Source organism: Bos grunniens, chromosome 3 (assembly GCF_055505025.1).
Source record: "Bos grunniens cultivar Pamir isolate PY7600 chromosome 3, Bosgru_T2T1.0, whole genome shotgun sequence".
Lineage (NCBI taxonomy): Eukaryota > Metazoa > Chordata > Mammalia > Artiodactyla > Bovidae > Bos > Bos grunniens.
The window spans coordinates 70,288,772-70,313,644 of NC_141167.1; the positions used below are offsets into that span (position 1 = coordinate 70,288,772).

The window sequence follows — 24,873 nt, forward strand, 5'->3', positions numbered from 1 at the left end:
AAGCCCATCTTCGAGGAAGAACTCCTGTGAGAAGACAAGGTGAGCACAGGGAAGAGTGCAAAACAGTGGATAATTTAGTTTTGAATAGTGTAGAATAGACTTTGAGTGACAAAGACAGGAAAAGGAAGACTAGAGAATACCAGTTATGAAGTGGAAGAGTTGGGATTTTTCTATAACTATCAAGGTAAAAATACTCCACCAGGCTAAGACGAGATTCTCTACTAAAAAGCAATAGAGATAAGCTGCTACGTACGTTATAAGTAGAGATGTATACGAGATGTACATTTTGACCCAATGCCAATGACCAAAAATTCAATTAGTTTTTATCTTTAGCCAGACAGCACCAAGATAGGATGAACTTCTAGAGTAGAAGAATCATTTCATCTAAAAAATTAACTATTACTATAGTTTATTGCTAACAATAGTAGTATTGACAGGTTCAGTTCAGTTCAGTCGCTCAATTGTGTCCGACTCTTTGCAACCCCATGAACCGCAGCACTCCCTGTCCATCACCAGCTCCCGGAGTCCACCCAAACCCATGTCCATTGAGTCAGTGATGCCATCCAACCTTCTCATCCTCTATCATCCCCTTCTCCTGCCCTCAATCTTTCCCAGCACCAGGGTCTTTTCAAATGAGTCATCTCTTCACATCAGGTGGCCAAACTGGTTGAAATGGAGTAAAAATGTTCTTAGATGCTTGTTTTATCAGTCAGTAGAAGAGTAGAATGCTGTAGTAATTATGTTGCTTGTGAAAACATAATTTTATGTATAAACAATTTGTAAAATTTTTCACTTAGCAAAATAGATTGACGGTTAATACAAACATTCAGAAAAATGTTTTCCGATAAATTATGTAATAAGAACTAAAATTCAAAGTTGGAGAAGGCAATGGCACCCCACTCCATTGTTCTTGCCTGGAGAATCCCAGGGACAGGGGAGCCTGGTGGGCTGCCGTCTATGGGGTCGCACAGAGTTGGACACAACTGAAGCGACTTAGCAGCAGCAGCAGCAAGGTTCAAAGTTTAGGTATGTCTCAAAAATTCTTCATCTTCAACTATTGAAAAGGATAATTTGTAACACTTTATGATTAAATCTTAAGCCTTGATAGATTTAAGACAATTATAAGTTGTCTTAAGACATTCTTGTGGAGTCTAGAATGTTTATATTTGAAAGTGAATATTCAGGGAATAACAAATCTGAATGATATGATTGTTCTGATTACTGAGATTGTTACACCCATACAATCACAAGATCAGTGATCACACACAGGTTTATAAATGCCAGAAATGGTGCTCAGTTTGGGCTAGACCTTTGGAATACTGACTAACTGCTTTGTAAAAGGAGGATTTGGGCCAAATACCAAGACCAAAGCCGAACTTCTCTGTATTCCTTTTTCATTAAAAGAGAGAGAGTGTGTCATATACCTATCACAAAGCCATACATCCAAAAGAAGAAAAAAAAAAAGTGTTTTCAACTGTCTATAGTGATGATAAAGTTTGAATGCACAATGTGGTTGCACCGAAGTTTAGGATTTGTTCAGGATTTATTAAGGAAGTAAATATATTAAGATGGCTTAACTGAGGGAAGATGAAGACCAGGTGTTGCTCTATTTCATTGCTTTTTTAAAGGACTTGGCATTCAGTTTCTTGCAGACAGTATTTAATTACCATTCTGAGCAAACTGGTTAAGACTCATTAGAAAAGATGTAAGAATAAAACCTTTAACCTTGAACTACAGATAGGAACTTTGTACTTAATTTTTAACCCCACTCACTTAGAATAAATGAACAAGTGATTCAGTTTATTCTGACTGTATTTTCTAGCGCTATTTTTCTGTCTAATTGCATGTTTTCTTTTTAAAAAAAAACTATTCTGAGGATCTCAGAACTTACTTGAAACCCATTGAAAAGAAATGTTTGGCTACAACTCAAGATTGCCACATTATTACTTTCATATGCCCAAGGAATTTAGGTATTTCAGATTGGAAACTACTTGCTGTCCAGGCTATTTGTTATTTCAGTGTTTTGAAGCAGCCCTGATAATAACATTTAGTTCATGTCAGTACATGGACTCACTTTGGTAACTACTATGTGCTGGACTGTGCTTGGCACTTTACACATGTTATCTGATTTCCAAAAAATAGTTGTATTATCCTCATTTTATAGGTGAGAGATGACAGATTAAGTAATTTCAAATTACACAACTAGTAGTTGGGTTTAGACCCCAAATCTAAGTCAAGAACAGAGGTCTTAAGTGGTCTTACCACCAAAAAAAGAAAACAGTAACTATATGTGATGGAAATGTTAATTCGCTTGATTTTGGTTGTCATTTCACAATATATTCATATATCAAAACATCAAGTTGAGTACCTTAAATATATATAATTATTATGTGTCAATTATACCTCAGGAAAGCTGGAAAAAAATTTTTAATAGTTTACCAACAGGTTTTGGTTTTCTTGGTAATTATCAGTATTAAAGGTTTTTGGTTTTCTTGGTAATTATCAGTATTAAAGTTGTTTTTTTTTTTTTTTTTAAGTAATTTTATTTATTACCTCTCTAGACCCCAGGTAAGAATTCTACTTGAAATGGTTGTTACCTGTGAAACTAAACCTCTGTGACGTCTAAGCTAGCCAAGACAAGAGGTACAGTGTTCCTTAGTCTAGTAAGAGGTAACCAACAGATTGTAGAAAAGAGGAAACTCACATGTCATTTTCCTTTTATATTTATAAACTGTTATCACCTTTTTCTGTCATTCTTACTATGTAAATCTTTTCAGGGTACTTTCTGCATTGTTTACACTAAATTAAAATAAAGCCTAGATGAAACTATTGTATTATGTGTGGGATTTGCTTCATAATTATCAAGTTTAGGGGATGTTGAATAGGAGGTTATATAGATGAAATATGATTGACCGGGATTTGATAATTCTCAGTTGTGATGACTGCATGGGAGTTGATTTTATGTTCTATTTTTATATATGTTTAAATTTCAATTGTAATTTTTAAAAAGTTTCAGGGAAATAAGCCAAAAAACTCCATTTTGAAGGTGTGTGCTTAGTCACTCAGTTGTCTTCGACTTTTTGTGACCCCACGGACTGTAGCCTGCCAGGCTCTTCTGTCCATGGGATTCTCCAGGCAAGAATACTGGAGTGGGTTGCCATGCCTTCCTCAAGGGGAACTTCCCAATCCAGGGATCAAACCCAGGTCTCCCACATTGCAGGTGGATTCTTTACCGTCTGAGCCACCAGGGAAGTCTGTTTTGGTGAAGGGGGTGTTAAAAAACCTTGTTGTTACAAAGGAGGCAAGAATATACAATGGATTAAAGACAATCTCTTTAACAAGTGGTGCTGGGAAATCTGGTCAACCACTTGTAAAAGAATGAAACTAGAACACTTTCTAACACCATACACAAAAATAAACTCAAAATGGATTAAAGATCTAAACGTAAGACCAGAAACTATAAAACTCCTAGAGGAGAACATAGGCAAAACACTCTCTGACATACATCACAGCAGGATCCTCTATGACCCATCTCCCAGAATATTGGAAATAAAAGCAAAAATAAACAATTGGGACCTAATTAAACTTAAAAGCTTCTGCACATCAAAGGAAACTATTAGCAAGGTGAAAAGGCAGCCTTCAGAATGGGAGAAAATAATAGCAAATGAAGCAACTGACAAACAACTAATCTCAAAAATATACAAGCAACTCCTACAGCTCAACTCCAGAAAAATAAATGACCCAATCAAAAAATGGGCCAAAGAACTAAATAGACATTTCTCCAAAGAAGACATACAGATGGCTAACAAACAAATGAAAAGATGCTCAACATCACTCATTATCAGAGAAATGCAAATCAAAACCACTATGAGGTACCATTTCACGCCAGTCAGAATGGCTGCGATCCAAAAGTCTACAAGCAATAAATGCTGGAGAGGGTGTGGAGAAAAGGGAACCCTCTTACACTGTTGGTGGGAATGCAAACTAGTACAGCCACTATGGAGAACAGTGTGGAAAAACTTAAATAACTGGAAATAGAACTGCCTTATGACGCAGCAATCCCACTGCTGGGCATACACACTGAGGAAACCAGAAGGGAAAGAGATACGTGTACCCCAATGTTCATCGCAGCACTGTTTATAATAGCCAGGACATGGAAGCAACCTAGATGTCCATCAGCAGATGAATGGATAAGAAAGCTGTGGTACATATACACAATGGAGTATTACTCAGCCATTAAAAAGAATGCATTTGAATCAGTTCTGATGGGGGTGCATGAAACCGGAGCCTATTATACAGAGTGAAGTAAGTCAGAAAGAAAAACACCAATACGGTATACTAACGCATATATATGGAATTTAGAAAGATGCTAACAATAACCCTGTGTACGAGACAGCAAAAGAGACACTGATGTATAGAACAGTCTTATGGACTGTTCCAGAGGGAGAGGGTGGGGAGATTGGGGAGAATGGCATTGAAACATGTATAATATCATGTATGAAATGAGTTGCCAGTCCAGGTTCGACACACGATACTGGATGCTTGGGGCTGGTGCACTGGGACGACCCAGAGGGATGGGATGGGGAGGGAGGAGGGAGGAGGGTTCAGGATGGGGAACACATGTATACCTGTGGCGGATTCATTTTGATATTTGGCAAAACTAATACGATTTGTAAAGTTTAAAAATAAAATTAAAAAAAAAAAAAACAAAAAACCTTGTTGTTAAGTTGGTTTTTCCAAATATTTACTCTTTAGTACCTGCATGTCAAAATCTTTTGCTTAAATTGAGTTTGCTCTTTTCAGTAAAATGTCAGTTATTTATAATACAGAGACACCTCTGGTAAAATAATGCATTTTGGGGTCTTCAGATTCTGGCAGGACAGTTCTAACAGGTATGTGACTGTAGGCCAAGGCTTCTAGGTGAAGTCTCTGAGGAAACACCATATAAATGACAGTGACTAGTGTTGGGAGATCTTTTCAATCAATACTGGTGGTGGGAAAGAGTTGACATAAATAACCGTGTCTTTCTCTTTGAAATAGCAATCAATAATTGGAACTTGTAGAACAGTGATTCTTAAGCCAGTTGTGGGTCAGAATTACTTGAGCTTTTAACGACGACAGATGCCTGGCTTCACCCCTAGAGATTGAGTTTCATTTGGTTAGGGTTGGGCCCAGACATTGGTATTTTTCAAAAGCCCCCCCAGGTGCTTCTGATGTGCAGCCAGAGTTGAGAGCATGTTAGAACTAAACATAAAGCAGCTTTTTCACCTTTTTGAAGAATCTTTCCCCAGTGAATAGAGCTGTCCTTTCCACTGAACTGCTTCATAGGCATTTAGCTGGAATGTTACATTGATTTACCTCTCATAGTGGTTCCATCAGAAGTTACTTGGTAATGATTAACTTGTCAGTGTTGAAGCAAGATATTTTCTAAATATGATTTGAATTAAAATTATATTTTGACACAAGTCCTTTTTAAATTTCATCAGTGATGACTGAAGGTATTTTTTTCTAAATCTATATTGAATTTCCAATTATATTTTGAAACTATGGTTTTAAAATGTTTCCTTTCAAATATTACTGTTTTAATTTTTGAATTATCACTCAAAATAGTGTTTGTTTAGCATTTGTGCTTGAAATTATTTTGGTTCTGCAAAAGGGAAAAATGTGATAGCAGGTAAAATTTTGCTGTTCTGCTGCTTAAAGCACTTTGAAGTGAAAGCAAAGACCTTGTTCCTCAGTGCCTGAAACAGTTTAGAACAGGCATTCAGTAGATTTTTTTGTTGACTCAGTAAATAAATTCATGAAATCTAAAATTTGTCTTAGCTTTGAGAGATTTGAGTATTACAGAAAAGGAAATTCTGTTAACTGCTTTTGCAGTTTTATTTTATCCTTCTTTGCTTATCTTTGGCCTTTTTTGGTTATGTGCTAGATTCTGTTTTAGTTGCTACAGGTGAAATAGTGAACAAAATAAAGAAAATTCCTTCTCTCATGGAACTATTTTAATAGGATATGTAAAAATTTTAAGACAATATGTATGTTATTATTATGTGGTAATACACCCTTTTCCCAGTTCCATAACCTCCTTTTCTCCTCAGAAGCAGGGAAAGAGGGGGTGGATGGTACTAAGGAGGGAGGAAGTTGTGATTTTATATAGACTGGTCAGGGAAGACCTCATTAAGAAGATCGTATTTGTATAAAGACCTCAAGCTTGTTAAGTGAACAAGCCATATTGCTATTGGTGAAAATATATCAGACAGGGGAACAACAGGTAAAAATGCCCTGAGGCAGAAGAAGGCCAGGTATATTCACAGAATATTAAGGATGCTGGAGAAATGAGCAAGGCAACAATACAGAGAGATATGGTTAGAGAAGTAAAGGGCAGGGATTGGCTGTAGTATAGTTATATAATCCTTGGAACCATGGTCGTTCTTTGACTTTTACTCCAAGTGATATGGAGAGCAGTTTGTGGATTCTGAATAGAAAGTTGACATGATCTGACATATTTTGGCAGTATCACTCTGGCTGCTGACTTGAGAATTATAGTAAATGGTCAGAGGCAGGAAGACTATTTAGGATGCTCTTTCTGTAATCTGCTGCTGCTCCTGCTAAGTCGCTTCAGTCGTGTCCGACTCTTTGCAACCCCATAGACAGCAGCCCACCAGGCTCCGCCTGTAATCTAGGCATAGATTAATAAGTAATAAGTGAAAGTAATAAGTGATCAGATTTAATTTTGAAAATAGAACCATCAGAATTTGATGACTAAAAAAAAAAAAAAAGAATTTGATGACTGATTTTTACATGGGATATGAAGAGAGTCAAAAATTTGGTCCTGAGCAACTGGATGGATTCTGAAGGACTGAGTAGCCATATACTTAGGTGGAGATACCTGCAAGAGAACCCAGTTTGGAGAGGAAATAAGGAGCTCAGTTTTGGTTACACTAAAATTTTGAGATGCCTGTTAGACATTCAAGTGGAAATGAAGGTAGATCACTAGTCCAAGTCTGGAATTCAACCTATTCTACCTATTCATCTATCCTCCCTTGCCCCATAGTTCCTGGCACCACTCCCTTCTTATTAATATCTCCATTATTTTACTTTTTCTAGGATGTCATATACTTGGAATCATACAGTCTGTAGCCTTTTCAGACTGACTTTTTTCACTTAAATAATATGCATTTGAAATATCTCCATGTATTCATGGCTTGATAGCTCATTTCTTTTTAGGGCTGAATAATATTCTAGGGTCTGAATGTACCACAGTTTGTTTATCCATTTACCTACTGAAAGATATCTTGGTTGCTTCCCAGTTTTCACAGTTATATAAATACAGCTGCTGTGGACATCTGTGTGCAGATTTTTGTGTAGACATTAAGTTTTCAATTCCTTTGGGTAAAGAGATACCAAGGAGTGTGATTGCTGGATTGTATAGTAGGAGTATGTTTAGTTTTCAAGAAATACCAGATTGTCATCCAAAGTTGCTGTGCCATTTTTTTCCCACCAGCATTAAATGAGAGTTCTTACTTGACATGCTTACCAGCATTTGATTTTGTTGATTATCAGGATTTTGGCAATTCTAAAAGTGTAGTGTATCTCATTGTTTTAATTTCCACCTCCCTGATGACATATGATGTAGAGCATCTTTTCATATGCTTATTTGCCATCTTTTTTTTTTTAATTTATTTTTAATTAGAGGGTAATTGCTTTACAATGTTGTGTTGGTTTCTGCCGTATAACAGGAATCAGCCATAAGTAAACATATTTCCCCTTCCTCTTGTGCTTCCCACCCCCAACCCCCATGTATCTTCTTTATATATATATATATATAAAAAATTGTATTTAGTTAGCTGTTTTTGGCTGTGCTGGGTCTTATCATGGAGGGAGCACAGGCTCTAGTCACACGGGCTTCACTGGTTGCAGCACAAGGACTCAGTAGTTGTGGCTCTCGGGTTTGGAGCGCAGGCTTAGTAGTTGGGGCACATGGGCTTAGTTGCCCCACAGCATATGGAATCTTCTCGGACCAGAGATCAAACCTGTGTCCCCTGCGTTGGCAGCAGATTCTCATTTCATTGCGCCACCAGGGAAGTCCCTGTACAGGTTTGTTAATGAAGTGTCTCTTGAGGTCTTGGACCCATTTTTTAATTGGGCATTTTGTTTTCTCATTGTTAAGTTTTAAGATTTCTTTGATATTTTGGATAGCAATCCTTTATCAGATATTTTTGGCTGCTTTTTATCAGCTTATATCATTTTTTTATTTAGAGTGATCCTTCTAAATGTTTTCTGAGAAATAAGATGACTACAGTGTACTTTATTGTCATCAACTGCTAAGTGATAGATTTTACTTCTGATTTTTTAAAACTTTTCTTGAATAAAGATACCTAGTCTTAAAATTTATCAAGTCAACTCTGACTTCTGAAAATTATGGATTATGACATTCCTTAATTGCCTGCTGGCAACCTAGCAAAAGCTGAATTAAAATCAGAAATTGCTTACCTTGTCAGTTTTAATAAAACATTTGATTAGGGAAAAACAAAAGATACGGTTAGGAGGCGTGTCTGTGTTCATGTGTTTTAATAAACCATTCAGTTTAGTTCCCCATATTGTTCCTATATCCCCATCTTGTCTAACAGTGGTATTGTTATAAATACATAAATGTGAGGCTAGAACACTTCCTTCTGAATATCAAGCCACATTATTATACTGTTGACTCTTTTCCATCAAATATAACAAGGATTAAAAAAGTGTCCTTTAACACATATCATAAAACTGAGTTTATCTAAAAATAGAAAGTTTATGTATTTAACTGTAACAATCTTTTGGTAAATTTTACCTGTCTTTCAGATTAACAAATAGAAATATTATACATAAACCTGCAGAGTGGACCTTAATTGCTTTGGTGTTGCTGTCAATGTAAGTACTCTTCCAGATTTTTAATTCTAAGTACTAAATATGAAGAATTTGACTAGGGAAAAACAGTTAATTCATTAGTTTTCTAAACTTCTTTGGAAAATATACCTTTATTTTGCACCAATTTTCCTTATGATAGAATAACTTTCATGTAAAATCATACGCTTTATTTTGATAAACTGTTGTCGTTCTCTTTATATGTTTAACTATCTTTTCTTCTCAGGGCATTTTTTTTTCTCAAATATTATTTGTAATCACTTGAAAGAAAAAAACACCTCCATGTGGGATATACTCAGGCTAGTCCGTTAATTTCATTTTTAACAGTGCATTTATTTTATTAATGTTAAATGGCTTCATTATTTTACATCTATATTTTTACCAATATAGCTAATGCTATTTTATTTTTCATCACGGTTCTTATTATTAATATCATCAGAAAAGTTTTGTTTTCAAAATCAATGTAAAATCAAACAGATTTAAAGGAACTAAAGTAGATACTACACAAGCATATATAAAACATTTAATACTCGTTCACCTCTTAAGAAATCACTAGTGGTTTCTAAGGCTGTCTTTGAATAGAGTTAAAACCATCTCTTAAGTGTAGTGTTTTTCAGCTTGAATTGCAAAAGTCTTCTTTGGAAGACCATTCATTACTGCATTACTGTTATTACTTGATGCTTGTTAGTTCATTGAAGCCCATAGGACATTGAATACTTACTGGACACTCACAAATCAAGAAGTGTTATGAGCCAACCTCATAGCATCTCCAGCCCTACATTTCTTTCTTTGATATTACTTCAGTCTGACATATTATTCTGGCTTCACTGTCCCAAGGAAGGCTGTGCTGGGAAGCATTAGAGTAGGCTTCACTGAGCCAGCATCTGTGTCACCCAACGAGATACAACTCACATGATTCATTAAATCAGAACACAGAAAATAACTTTACTTGAATGCCCTGACATAAATTTTTTATCAACCATAAGAACAAATCTTTTGTCATTTTTACTATTCAATGTTCCAGTTGAATTGGTAATTTGTGAAACAGATCTTATTAATTTTTTAGAAAGTTCTTTCCATTTTATGAAATTTGTAAATATTTTGCTCACTGGCAAAAAAAAAAGTCAGTATCTCTCTGCTCACCCACCATATCCTATGCCTGCTAATAAACCCTCATAGATAACTGTTTAACTGTACTTCTGCAATTCATTACACTAAAGGGGAAGTAACTTTTTTGGTTGACAAGTCAGAGGCCCAAGGCTTAGAAGTAATCTCAGAATCTTGCTTTCTAAGCCAGTGACTGGAAGTATTATCTTAATGAGCAGCTGCTTACTGAGGATGCACGTTAGATCCTACTTCTTTTTGTATCAAACTCTTGCCAGATCTTCTCCAAAATGTATAACAAGGAACAAAAAATAGTATGGAAAATGAAATTTAAAGCTACCATCGAAACTGCGTATGATTATTTCATATAAAAGTAATTTTAATAGAAGCACCCATGTTGCCCAGAACACTAAAAGCTTTGCTAGTTCTTTTATGTATTAATACTATTTGCCTTCTCTCACTTTGGATTTAGTGTAGGGATTTCAAGGGTCGCTGACCCATGAAAATAGTAATTTAATTGAAGAAACAAAACTGCACGTCTTAAGGTGTATTGCATATTTCACAGTATGCAGTCTAGCCTAAGGTTGTAGCAGTGAACACTTTGCTTTTGTCATTCACCTGGAATTCTCTTTCATTATTCCCTAAGCCCTACAGTTAGTTAGATATACCCATCTTTCTCTAGTCTTTGGTACTTTTGAGCCCTTGACAACTAAAAACCTTTCCAGTTAGGGCCCTTTTGGCTTCTTTTAAAATCTTTAGTCACTTGTAGACACAAAGTTAGCTGGTACTTCTTTGTTTTTGCCTTTCAAATCTTGTTTTCGCCTTTCAAATCTCGTTTTCTGATAATTTTCTCATAACTTTTGCTATAGGCCCTCTTGAACATTCTTTATCTTCCCTAACTGAATCTCCTTAGTTTTTCGTCATTTGTTCTCTTAAGACTTCTGTCCCCATACTGTTTTATTTCTTACTTCCTCATTTCTCAGCAAATTCCCTTTAGCTTTTCGTATTTCTGCCCCCTAGGGAATCTATGGCTCAGTTGATAGCCCTTTTCCTTCTTAGCCTGTCCTTTCGTCATCATTTTACAGTAAATATTACCATATGAGATGGGAGTAAAATGAAAATACACAGCCATCATATTAAAACCCATCCACTGGCTTCTGTAAAGTGTAATTATACTTTAATATATATTTGCACTCTTCTTTCCTCCCACTTCCGGTTCCCACTTTTTATATACATACAGTTTTATTTACTTTTGGCTGTGCTGGTATTTGTTGCAGCAGGCTTTTCTCTAGTTGTGGCAGACGGGCTGCTCTCTAGTTGCAGTGTGTAGGCTTTTCATTGCGGTGGCTTCTCTTGTTGCCAAGTGCAGGCTTAGTAGTTGTGACACTCGGGCTTAGTTGCTCTGTGGCACATGGGATCTTCCTGGATCAGGAATCGGACCCACGTCTCCTGCATTGGCAGGCGGATTGTATACCACTGAATCACCAGGGAAGCCCCACAGTTACTTTTTTGGGAAGACATTTATTGTCACTGGGGAAAGAAAAAGCAGATGTGAGGGCTAGCATTAGATAAACAACCTTAAATCCAGGGAAAATATGGAGACTTCACACATTCCAAGAGGCATGTACATATAAAAAGAAAGAAGGTAAACACATATTTGTAAAATAGTAACTCATCATTCAGTCTTTTATTGCCACTAAGATTGAGCATAGGCATACATGGGATTTACCTTTTATTCATTTAATTATCCTATGATTCAGAAAATCTTTGCATCTACTCTCAAATTGCCAATGGAATTTTTAAAGTCATTGTAGACATTTCTGAAATTCATATTAAGTGGACTTCTTAGAAGTCTTAATAGCTAGGAAGAAGGTCCCGAATGGTAGTTGTAGACACTGAAGATGAATACAGTAAGATAATATGTTTAGTATTATTATAACAACGGTACTATTCTTTGTGAATATTGCAAATTTTTATTTTTTTAGCATTAGTTTAATGCATGAAAGCTGTTTTCAAAATTCCTCATGAGAAGCACTTAGAAAAGGATACCTATACACATGTATAGTAAAATAAATAGCTCAAATCTAACTCTTGTTAGAAGGGAAAATCAACATTTTAAGCAAAACATGATAGTCCAGACAAGAAAGCTGGGTCCTGAATTTTCACATCTATTTTCTTAAGAATAAATAAGGTGTGTCTGTAGCAAACCATCTTTTCCTGGTAACTTCCCTTGAACTTTCACAAACATTAACATTTTAAAAATTTGAACCACAATATGTACTTTATCAGTGTGCACTGATGGGAACTTTATACCCATATAATCTCAAAGAAGTTGATGAAATCAAATTGATATTCTTGATCAATTGGTACTCTGTTCATTTAGATTTCTCACTAATTCCATAGTGAGAAATGGAATGGCCAGTATGACTGCAACGTTTATTGATACTTATACTATGTATTCAAACCTAAACCGTTACCAAAAGCACACTGAAAAACCTTTTAAAGCTTAAGCTGCTGCTGCTGCTATGTCATGACTGAACAGTCATGTCCGACTCAGTGCGACCCCATAGACAGCAGCCAACCAGGTTCCCCCGTCCCTGGGATTCTCCAGGCAAGAACACTGGAGCAGTATACATTTATTTAACAATGAAGGAATTAATGTGCCTTTGCTACTCACATTTTTATTTAATAAATGTTATAATTAACAAAGATAAGTTCACAAGAACTCCTTACACATAGAAGAACTTACAGTGATGATGAACACTAATTTTTTTTTAAATAACTGATTAGAATTGCAATAAAATAACCTAGTAGTTGGTGGTGTTGCTTAAGCTCTTAGCTCGAATAACTTGGTTGAATTTTATTAGTACTTTATGATTACAGATTATATGTTGAATAATATGAAGTTGAATCTGATTTTCTCACATCAGTATGCTCTAGTAAAGATATTAGGCTCTTTCCACAGTCCTGATGCATGATGTTCATAAAAATGTATGTAAGTATATAGTCTCCTGTAAATGTTTTAGTACCTAAATGTGCTATTGTGTAAAACTTGTTAATGTATTTGTATATTTCAGTGTTGTTTATACATCAGATTAGAAAGCACAATAAGTGAAGTTGCTCAGTCACGTCAGACTCTTTGCGACCCCATGGACTGTAGCCTGCCAGGCTCCTCCATCCATGGGATTTTCCAGGCAAGAATTCTGGAGTGGGTTGCCATTTCCTTCTCCAGGGTATCTTCCCAACCCAGGGATCAAACCTGGGTCTCCCACACTGCAGGCAGACTCTTTACTGTCTGAGCCGGCACAATAAATTACACTAAAGTATGCTTGTTTCCTGATGCCTTCTCATAGTGTAACATATATTGGTTTTTCTATTCCTCATATTCTCATCTGTCCTCAGTATAGGGAAACAGAAACTGAAGAATCACTGTTTATCATGGTCATGGTTTTCAGAGTAGTTTCTTTGAGAAGATTTTGACTGGTATTTTGAGATTTTATAGCTGTAGGACACACCCCCTCAGCTCAGTCCTTTTCCTCCTCCCTCTCTTCCCTTTGGTCTTAGTCTTCCCAGTCTTCTTTGACCTCTGTCATTATACTTGAACCTGTAACATGCAAATGTTAGGAAAGCTGAGAAATCTAGAGAACAGTCCAGACCAAGTCTGGCAGCCAAAAAGAAACAGTATAGGAGGCTTTGAAGAAACAAATTGATTGGCTTGAGTTCCTTTATGTGCAGCACTTGTGCCAGAAGTGGGAATCAGTTTCTTCAATAACTTCTTGTATCTAAAATGTCATTTTTTCACCAGAGTTTAATGTGGAACCTTTGTAGAAAGACCACTGCTTATGTAATGTGATGATCTATAGCTAACTGTAGCACAGGAGTCAAATGTCTCTTAGTAGATAGCTAGAGAAAGGTGTTATTGTGTTCCATGGGAATGATTTGGTTATCTAATGAAGGAAGAAGTAAGTAAATACTTAGTTACGTTGTACTGCTTAGAAAGAATGGAGGGTAGAAAGTGACTTGTGGTAGTCTAACATGGATATATGCTATTCCTAGTTTTATGCCCTTGATGTTCTCTAATGGAAAGCTTTCAAGATCATCTCCAAAAATGTCTGCTTTCATTTTATTTATCTGAACTGTTTCCAGTGAACTGTGGCCCACTTCCTAGACACAGACCACGCAATAGTTTATTCCCCCTAAAAGCTTTGAGTATTCCCGTCGTTCTGGGAGTAGCATGTAAGTCCTGGGAAATGGTATTTAAATAAGCTCAACTTGACCATGATCACTAAACAAAAGCCTTCACTGGATGTGGGCAGCCACTTTAGGTAACCATCATACAGATAGACACTCAGGAGAGCCACTTCCCTAGGGTACTAGGCATGAACAGAAAGATGTGACTACAGCTTTTTGCTTCAGCAGATTGTTTTTTATAGTGCGCCCATCACTAATTTCCTTAGAGAAATTTGTGAGCACACCATGAAAGATGAAGATACAGTGCCTTAGAAATTTATTGGTTCTCAGAAGTATTCGAAAGCCTTTCTCAATATTCCCAATATATTTTTCAGTATTTGAGACCATAATAGCAGATCACTGAAATAATTTTGTTTCCTTATAATTACAGATTTTATATTTAATTGAATTTTATTGAGATATAATTCATGTAACAAAATACACTATTTTAAAATGTACAGTTCACTGGTTTTTAGTATACTCACTGTTTTGTGAGTGTGAGTATACAGCAGTGTGGTGTGAGTATACAGCAACTGTCACCACTGTCTCATTCCAGAACACTTCATCATCCCCAAAATTATCTTCATATGCATTACCTTAGTCCCAGTTTTCCCTTCCTCCATCCCCTGGCAATCACTAGTCTACTTTCTGTCTCTCTGGATTTACCTATTCTGAACATTTCATATGGATGGAATCGTATAATATGTGGCTTTTGTGTCTGGTGTCTCTCACTTAATGTATTCTGGGTTTACTTCATGTTGCAGCGTGTAACAGCACTCCATTCCTTTTTATGGCTGAGTAATATTCCATTGTATGGATATACCACATTTTATTTATCCGTTTATCAGTTAATGGACATCTGGGTTATTTCCATTCTTTGGTTCTTAGGAACATTTGTGTGTAAGTTTTTGTAAGAACATGAGTTTTCGATTCTCTTAGTGGAATTAGTGGGTCATGTGATAACTCTTTATTTATCTGAGGAACTGCCAAACTGTATTCCACAATAAGTGCACTGTTTTAAATTTCTGTGGGCACTTTGTGAAGACGCTATAGATTGAACTGCCTCATACCCAGCAGCCCCACCAGGCTTATGTTTGTAGTTTTCCAAACTTTAAATATGCTTGTTCTGATTAAATTTAGACCTTCATGGACCTGTAACATCAATTTTTTTTTTTTTGTAACATCAATTTTTTATGTTCTAGGAATTTCTACTACATACGCAAAATGAGCCCCCTCACACACCCATCATGAAGTTTAAGTAAAGCCACCAGGGAAGTTCTAAAGTACCTGTTTACTGAGTATTAAATAATAATTAGATTATTCCTAAGCCCCCTATATGTATGGCTGACTTATAAGAAAAATATAATATTTTTTCATTGAAGTAACTTTATCCTCAGCCACCAGGCTGTGTGGGAACCCAGATATTTTCTAAAGGAAAAATAGTACTTCTTTAAATTTTTAACAAAAGCCTACTTTCTTCACTAATTTTTTTTTCCCCTCAGAAGTTCTCAAATTTTGGGCAATTTTATAATGTTGGTTTTTTAATCCATAAGTAGCTAAGAGTCCCCAACCTTGGGCCAGAATACATACTAAAGTCCCCAAGGGTCTTCAGCAAAAAGATGTCTCCGCAGCCTCCCCTTCCCAAGCAGCACAGTAACAGCAGTGGGGACAGCTGGTAGCAGGCAGCACCTGGTCCTTACCAGTCACCTCGACTTGAGAAGTCAGTCTCCCTTCCTACTTGCTCTTGACATCTTCACAGCCTGACTGAGTGCACTGAGAGCATAGCCAGGGGAGGCCAGGAAGCATGAGGCTTAATTAAGGGCACTGTTAGCCCTAGCCTCAGAGTTCTGTACCGTAAGAGTGTGATAATCATTGTGGACACTGCTGGTTGGTTCCATTTCTGTCTTAGAGTACTGAAAAAGTTGTAGCCACTATTCTGAGAGAATTGTTTCATAGCAGTAATTATGAAGAAAAGTTTTTCTAACACATCTCCAAAGCTGCTCTATAGAGCTGTCACAAACAGGATTTAGATATAAAGTTTAAACTCACAATAGCCCAGCCCTTTAAGCAAACCAACGTGTAATATTATCACTACTAGGTGAGCTACAAAGAACTTGTTTCTTTTGAATTAGAAATATCAATGGAAAGCATCCCTGCTTCCTTATTAATAGGTAATCCCAAAGCATTAAATGCAAACATTATCAGGACATAAACCATCTGTTAGAAGAAAAACATTTTATTTTATTTGGCTATCATGGTCTTTTATAACAAAGTTTTTATCTCAGTTTTCCAGATAGTAGTTCTGAAATAGAAAGTTCATAATAATATACTTCTTCATGGTATGCTCTTCTTTCAGAAGTCCTTAATAGTAATAACCTCACATGCCTTTTGGTTTTGCAAATTGTGAGACTTTAGATTTGTGCCTTGGATAAAATGAAATTTATGTAAATTATTATTAAGTATTATATTTTTGTAAATGTAATTCCCTTACCCCAAAGACCACCTTTAACTGTGCAAGGGTTCTTAAGAACCCTAAGTTCAGTCTCATTCTGGATTATATCTTAATTTTTACCTTGCATTAGCAGTTAAGCCTTGCACAAGTTTCTTAACTTCATTGTGCATTTTTTTGGTCTTGTTAGTATTAAGAGGGGGACTAAATCCTGGTTAAATTAACTTGGCAGTGTGAATTCAACTATGACATCTGATAAATAAGAAACTATTTTAATGCAGTATGTCAAAGGCTACTGAAGGAGACAATGAAGATGATTATTTGAGCATAGGAAACAATGTAACTGTGCTGATAGTCATGGAGACACTGTCCATGACTGCTTTGTTTGGTATCTTAGTCCTTAAGCTTGGCAAGAAATACGTTAATACTGCTAGCCATTCCTTCTGTGGAAAGAGTACAGAGTGCTCATTTAAGTAAATGGGATGAATACCCCTAAGATTCCTTTAGTCTCTTTCTGCTGTAGACCTTGCTGATGACATATTGCTCTCCACATCAGAGATGAGGAAGCTGCTCTGGATGCTAAAGGGAACAGTGAAGTGAGTTAGTACCTCAGCATTATACCAAAGGCGGTGAAGAGCAAAGTAGAATGTGTAAGTTGATTTTTTAAATTTCAAAATGTTCCCGATCCTTTGTTCAGATCACATTTACGGACATTTTTTAAAGTAGTTCTAGAATAATGCCTCCCCCCCTCCCCTTCATTGATGAAAAGATCCCAACCATTCATTGATAGAACTTCTTTGAACTAGGTATGGTAATCTGTGTTTCATCTCAGATAGTACCATCTGATTGTTAGCTAAAGGACTGATAAGCTACCTTGCCTGTTGCCCTGATTTTTAGTCTAAAGAGTTTGTTAGGACTTTTTTTTTCATGTTTTTAATATCGTGCCATAAAAACCAGCATAAGAGCCCATATTATACCAGGAAGGATGAGACTCACACTTTGCTACAGCATCAGAACTGTGAATCTGTGTAGAGGCTGGCATCTACACAATAATGGAAATGTTTTCAAATATTAGAAATATGACTTTAAATTGTTTATCGAGCAGCTGGGGAATACAGAGATTAAACAAAGACAAAGACCCTGCCCTCCAAGACTGCTGAGGAAAGGGAGAGAACTGTATGTTCACAGGTAACGACAGGCAAGAAAGAAACACAGACTCGTGGGACTTCAAAGCAGCAAAATAGCTCTACTAGGAAGATCAAAAAAGATTTCACAGAAGTGGGATTTTTGATGGGCCCCAAAAAGAGAAAGGGTTTCAAGAAATAGAAATGAAAGGTTGAGAGCATTCTAGGAAGTACCTGTATAATGAAAAAAGCAGAGAAGAGATGTAGTGACGAGTAAAGATAGGTGGAACTGGAAAGAGTGGTTGGAAAGTTAGGTGTATAGTAGAGATAGAGCCTTTAATGGCAAGGAAACTTATTTTAGTGGACAGTGAAAGTCACTGAAGTTTTGAGCAGAGTACCCTCCTGAAGCCAGTGCTTTAGGGAGATCAGTCTTACTGGAGTCCCATCTGTCCTGTCTTCCACCTCACACCAGTCCCTCCACGGCCTCCACTTGCTGTCATTGTGGCCCTGTGTGGCTCAGCCTCAGCTTACACCACCCTGCCTTGTTCTCGTTCCTGCCACTCCAGCCCTTCTCATCGTCTTTCCTCTCGCCACAGGACCCAGGTGGTTCCCTTTATCCAGAATGTTCTTTCCACTCCTATTCCTTTGGTTAATTCCCCCTCATCTCTCAGAACTTGAGGAAGTGTTCCTTCCTCAAAAAAACGTTTCCTGGACTTCGCTGAGTAGATCAAAACACTTTATAATAGGCCACAACACCATGTACTTATCTTTCCTAGCACTTGCCCTGTTTTCAGTTTTATATTGAATTGTATGATTCAATATACTTGATATTACTTGATTAATATCTGTCTCACTCAAATTGAAGATTTTAGGACTTCCCTGGCAGTCCAGTATTAAGACTCCCCACTTCCAATTGCAGGGGATGTGTGAGTTAGATCCCTGGTCAGGGAACTGATATCCTACATGCACAGCCAAAAAAAAAAACAACTTGAAGATTTTAGGGGCAGGTTCTATCTGTGATTTTATGCACCATTATATGCCCTGCACTTTAGCATCACAGATTTAAAATAAATACCTAACGGTGAATAAAAGAATGAATTATTAGGAAGCAATCATTTCTGACTTTTGGTTGACTCTTTTCTTCCTGCCTCCCAAGTTGCTTCCCTTCTGCCTACAACTGCTTATTCATTTTTTAAAGTTTAAAAAACAGAAAAGAAAAAAATACCTATCCTTCCTCCACAACCTTTTTGAGCTTCCCAGACTATCATCCTTTCACTTGCCAAATGTCTTGAAGAAGCTAGTCTGCTGTCAGTGATTCCAGTGCTTTTCATTGATCCCTTGCATTCTGGTTCTTGCCCACAGCATTTATGAAATTGATTTTCTCAAGTCCTCCACTAGTAACAGCCTAGTTAACCAAAGAACACTTAGTCAGTGAAATAAAATGATCACAATGAAAATGAAATGAGAGACATTACAGCTCCAGATACAAAGTTTAGCAATGGAGATAAAGGGGGGACAAACATGATTTCACAAAATTAAGACAGATAACGGGGAAAAATACTGGTTCTTTTAGAGAAGAGAGTATGAGGAACTAACTGAAGTAGTTACTAGATTTGATTTAACCTGTTCTCCAAGCACTGAGCCTATTCCTATTCAGGCATATTTAAGGTGGTGGTTATTGTCCAGTTGTTAAGTCATGTCCGACTTTTTGCAACCCCATGGACTGCAGCATGGCAGGTTTCCCTGTCCTTCACTATCTCCTGGAGTTTGCTCAAACTCATGTCCACTGAGTTGGTGATACTATCCAAACATCCCATCCTCTGTTGCCCCCTTCTCCTCCTACCTTTAATCTTCCCCTGCATCAGGGTCTTTTCCAGTGAGTTGGCTTTTCACATCAGGTGGCCAAAATATTGGATCCTCAGCATCAGTCCTTCCAGTGAATATTCAGTATTGATTTCCTTCAGGATTGACTGGTTTGATTTTCTTGCGGTCCAAGGGACTCTTAAACTCTTCTCCAGCACCAGAATGCGAAAGCATCAGTTCTTTGGCACTCAGCCTTCTCTATGGTCCAACTCTCACATCCATACATGACTACTGGAAAAAACATAGCTTTGACTATACAGACCTTTATTAACAAAATGATATCTCTGCTTTTTAATATACTGTCTAGGTTTGTGCAAAATGAAGCAGGGCAAAGGCTAACAGAATTATGCCAAGAGAACACACTGGTCATAGCAAACAACACCCTCTTCCAGCAACACAAGAGATGACTCTATGTAAAGCAATTATCCTTCACTTAAAAAATAAATTAAAAAAAATTTTTTAAAGACGACTCTACACATGGATATCACCAGACAGTCAATACCAAAATCAGACTGATTATGTACTTTGCAACCAAAGATGGAGAAGCTCTATACAGTCTGCTGACTGTGGCTCAGATCATGAGTTCGTTATTGCAAAATTCAGGCTTAAATCGAAGAAAGTAGGGAAAACCACCAGACCATTCAGGTATGACCTAAATCAAATCCCTTACGATTGCTTATACAGTGGAGGTGACAAATAGATTCAAGGGACTAGATCTGGTAGACAGAGTGCCTGAAGAACTATGAACAGAGGTTCATAACACTGTACAGGAGGCAGTGACCAAAGCCATCCCCAAGAAAAAGAAATGCAAAAAGGTGAAATGGTTGTCTGAGGAGGCCTTACAAATAGCTGAGAAGAGAAGCTAAAGGCAAATGAGAAGGGGAAAGATACACCTCCCAACTGAATGCAGAGTTCCAGAGAATAGCAAGGAGAGATAAGAAAATCTTAAATGAACAATGCAAAGAAGTAGAGGAAAACATTAGAATGGGAAAGACTAGAGGTCATTCGAGAAAATTGGAGAGACCAAGGGAACATTTCATGAAAGATGGGCATAAAAAAGGACTAAACTGGCAAGGACCTGACAGAAGCAGAAAAAATTAAAAAGAGGTGGCAAGAATACACAGGAGAACTGTACAAAAAAGGCCTTAATGATCCAGATAACTATGATGGCTATGGTCACTCACCTAGAGCCAGACATCCTAGAGTGTGAAGTCAAGTGGGCCTTAGGAAGCATTACTACAAACAAAGCTAGTGGAGGTGATGGAATTCAGAACTGAGCTGTTTCAAATCCTAAAAGGTGATGGTGTTAACAGTGATGTATTCAACATGCCGGCAAATTTGGAAAACTCAGCAGTGGCCACAGGATTGGAAAAAGTCAGTTTTCATTCCAATCCCAAAGAAAGGCAATGCCAAAGAATGTTCAAACTACCGCACAGTTATACCCATTTCACATGCCAGCAAGGTTATGCTTGAAATCCTTCAAGCTAGGCTTCAACAGTGGACTGAGAACTCCTGATCTTCAAGCTAGATATAGAAGATCAAAGGAACCAGAGACCAAATTGCCAACATCTGTTGGATCATGGAAAAAGCAAGGGAATTCCAGAAAAAAATCTGCTTTGTTGACTACACTAAATAAAGTCTTTGACTGTGTAGATCACAACAAACTGGAAAATTAAAGAGACAGGAATACCAGACCACCTTATCTGCCTCCTGATAAACGTGTATGCAAGTAAGAAACAACAGTTAGAACCAGACGTAGAACAATGGACTGGTTCAAAACTGGGAGCATGTAAAGGCTGTATGCTGTCAGCCTGCTTACTAACTTCTATAAGAGTACATCATGCGAAATGCCAGGTTGAATGAATCACAAGCTGGAATCAAGATTGCCAGGAGAAATATCAACAACCTCAGATGTGCAAATGATACCATTCCAATGGCAGAAAGTGAAGAGGAACTAAAGAGCCTCTTGATGAGGGCCAAAGAGGAGAGTGAAAAAGCTGGCTTAAAACTGAACATTTGAAAAACAAAGATCATGGCATCTGGTCCCATCATTTCATGGCAAATAGATGGAGGGAAAAGAAAACAGTGACACTTTATCTTCTTGGGCTCCAAAATCACTGCGGACAGTGACTGCAGCTGCAAAAATAAAAAAGTACTTGCTCCTTGGAAGGAAAGCTATGACAAACCTAGACAATGTATTAAAAAGATTTAGGGTTAAGGCAGTTGAAAAGGTAGACTGCTGCTGCTAAGTCGCTTCAGTCGTGTCCAACTCTGTGTGACCCCATAGATTGCAGCCCACCAGGCTCCCCCGTCCCTGGGATTCTCCAGGCAAGAACACTGGAGTGGGTTGCCATTTCCTTCTCCAATGCATGAAAGTGAAAAGTGAAAGGGAAGTCGCTCAGTTGTGTCTGACTCTAGCGACCCCATGGACTGCAGCCTACCAGGCTTCTCTGTCCATGGGATTTTCCAGGCAAAAGTACTGGAGTGGGGTGCCATTGCCAGCTACCAAATGGTAAGAAAAATTATAGTCATTATTGAGATGAGTGAGAAGGCCTGGTTGAGAGTATTAAATGCAGTGAAACAGAGCTGCATCTATGCCAAGGCTGCCTGAGCAATACAGAAGAAAGCAGAAAGGGGGAAGAAGAAATAATTTTTTGAACACCAGCTATGTGTAATCACGCTAGATTCTTTATATTATTTCATTTGATCCTCACAATTCAGTGAGGTCAGTGGTGGTGTCCCACTTCCAGAGAAAAGAAAGAGACTAGGAAGACAAGCACTTTGTCCAAGGTCACATCTGGGATTTTGATTTCAAAATATGTGCCCTTTCCACTGCCCAGTGTTCCTTAGAATACTGACAGGGAATCCAAAGTGGGTTTGAGGTTCAAGAAAGAGGTGGTAACTACCTTCCTGAAAAATCAAGCAGTTATCCTTTGCTGAACAAAGACAAGGACTGAATAAACACTATAGTTTGGTCAATTGTGGTTGTGGGTGACCTTCCAGGAAGCAGTTTACATAGAGTGATGATTGAGACCTGATTGCAAGGGCTGCTCTAGTAGACAGTTGTAAAGATACTAGACACAGCAAACGTTGACCACTCTTCATATGGTTGGCATAAGAGGAAAGAGGAGAGATTATAATCCAGTAGGATATGGTAAATCTTCAGAACACTTTTCAGAATAATGGAGGCTTGAGCATTTGGCAGCAAAAGAGGAGATGTCAGACAAGTGGGATTGGGAGTATTGAAAAAACAGTGTAACTGATGAAGAATTCTTATGCTGATGAAGTAATAGGCAAATATTACTTTTCCTTTGATGCCTTTGATGACATTCCCAGTTTTTTCATCTTTCCTGCTTTCCTCCGCCTTTCTCCTTGCCTTGAATGTCAGTGTTGTTTGGTAACATTTTGCCTCTCGTACTTAATTTCAGAAGTGAATGAACCAAGTCTTGTATATTGCTCCTTTGAAAAACCCATCTTATTATCATTTCATTTCTTGTTCTAGTTTATTCTTATCCCCCTCCACTACAGGTTAATGATATGCTTTAGGAAAATTAACTTAGGGCAGCATTTCTGAGTTTGATCCATACAGCCACTGTGTTTAATTCTGGTGTCTAACTTCCTTTTTTCTTTCATATTTTGTGCTTTTTTAGCTTCTCTGCCTTCTCGTCTTTAATAATCCATAAGTCAGTCTTAGGGACATATACACATACTTCACCAAAAAATATACACAGTTTCTACATAAGAGACTTTCGAGTCATCCAAAAATTGTGTTTGGATAATGTAAAAACAACACTAAACCAGTAAAGATGACTACAGTAAGAGAGGCAGATTTGAAACTGTTTTCTTACCAAAACGATCTCTATGCTGCTGCTGCTAAGTCGCTTTAGTCGTGTCCGACTCTGCGACCCCATAGACGGCAGCCCACCAGGCTCCCCCGTCCCTGGGATTCTCCAGGCAAGAACACTGGAATGTGTTGCCATTTCCTTCTCTAAATCTCCATGCAACCAAGCACATTATCTGGATTACTTTTGTCTCCCTAGAGCCAAACACTCAGTCTAGCACTTAGTAAACACTGAGTTAGTATTTGTGGAATAAATCAAATAAGTGAACGGACAGGGAAAACTTGATTAAATTATTGTTGGTATTATGAACTTCAAAACAGAATTGGTAGCACTGGTAAAATTGCACAGGAAAAAATGAAAATAGTTGCTTACTATCATGAGTTAAAAGAAGGACTGTAACCTTTGTCTTGATAATGATTCATATTTTCCAGGATGAATATTGTCTGATAAGGATGTAAATAGCCTAAAAACAGTTGCTACTTTTAACCAAACCTAGCATAGCTTTTTTGCAAATAGATATTTATAAAACCTTTTAAAAATTAATGAAAGACAAAACTAGACATCTGATTGGGAGATTATCTTTTAACTCATACAATTATAAAATTAGTAAACATTTTATTTTTAATATCTTTGATTTAAAACTTTGAATATTGCTTTTCTCTGATTTCGATGGACTTAGTCTTTCATGTTCTATGGACTGATAAATAGAAGAATTGCTTATAGAGCAGTCAATCACCAAGTATGTAGATATAGCACTAAATCTTTTATTTATCTGATGCATCACAGACACATTTCTGGAGAATTCTTCAAATGTTTTACATGTTGGTATTTGTTCGTTGAATTGGAAGCATTTATCAAATATTAATGGATCTTAATGGAAAAATTCACTCTAGAGGCAGACTCTTCTTTAACTAGTCTTACTGAATATATTTTTATTAACTAGTCTTACAAACTTGCATGAAAATTATAAGGGGAAAAAATTTCATTCCCAGGTATATTGAGTGCTTCTTAAATTCAAGAAACCTAACTGCCCGAGGTGTTTTTTTCTCTGTTGTCTTTAAACACTTCCGTTTAGATTGTGTATTATAGAGACTTAACACCTTTTTAATATTCTTCCTGCCTCTGACTTTTCTCATTCTGATAGTTCTAGTTAACAATAACAATAAAGTCATATGATTCTTGCAGGCAAAATTAAAATGCTTCTGATTTATTCCTAGTTTAAATATTGATATTTTTGCAAAGTTTTAGAACAGATTATAAAGGCCAAAGGGTAAAAGGCAGATTACTATTTTCTAGTTCTCACTATTGCTAATTGTGTAGTCCCAGTTTCAGTGAGCAGTATGAGTTTCTCTTTGTCATG

The 24,873-nt window shown here is 37.1% G+C and overlaps 1 protein-coding gene across 50 annotated transcripts in view; it reads left to right on the plus strand.

Moving 5' to 3' along the window:
• RPAP2 (RNA polymerase II associated protein 2) overlaps positions 1 to 24,873 on the plus strand; it is a 129,538-nt gene that overhangs the window by 41,611 nt on the left and 63,054 nt on the right. For 30 of the 50 annotated variants that reach the window (XR_015160483.1, XR_015160498.1, XR_015160490.1 and 27 more), the window contains one exon: positions 8,839 to 8,907. The exons of 3 other annotated variants lie outside the window; for them this stretch is intronic. Coding sequence is in view for 20 of the 47 variants with exons in the window: in XM_086391137.1 (XP_086247263.1) it covers positions 8,839 to 8,907 (69 nt within the window). In the remaining 27 variants the exon portion in view is untranslated. Of the gene's footprint in view, positions 1 to 2,561; positions 2,644 to 8,838; positions 8,908 to 13,082; positions 13,330 to 17,240; positions 17,335 to 24,873 lie in introns of those variants that run through there. 17 more of the 50 variants (XR_015160474.1, XR_015160492.1, XR_015160475.1 and 14 more) reach the window with 4 other exon arrangements.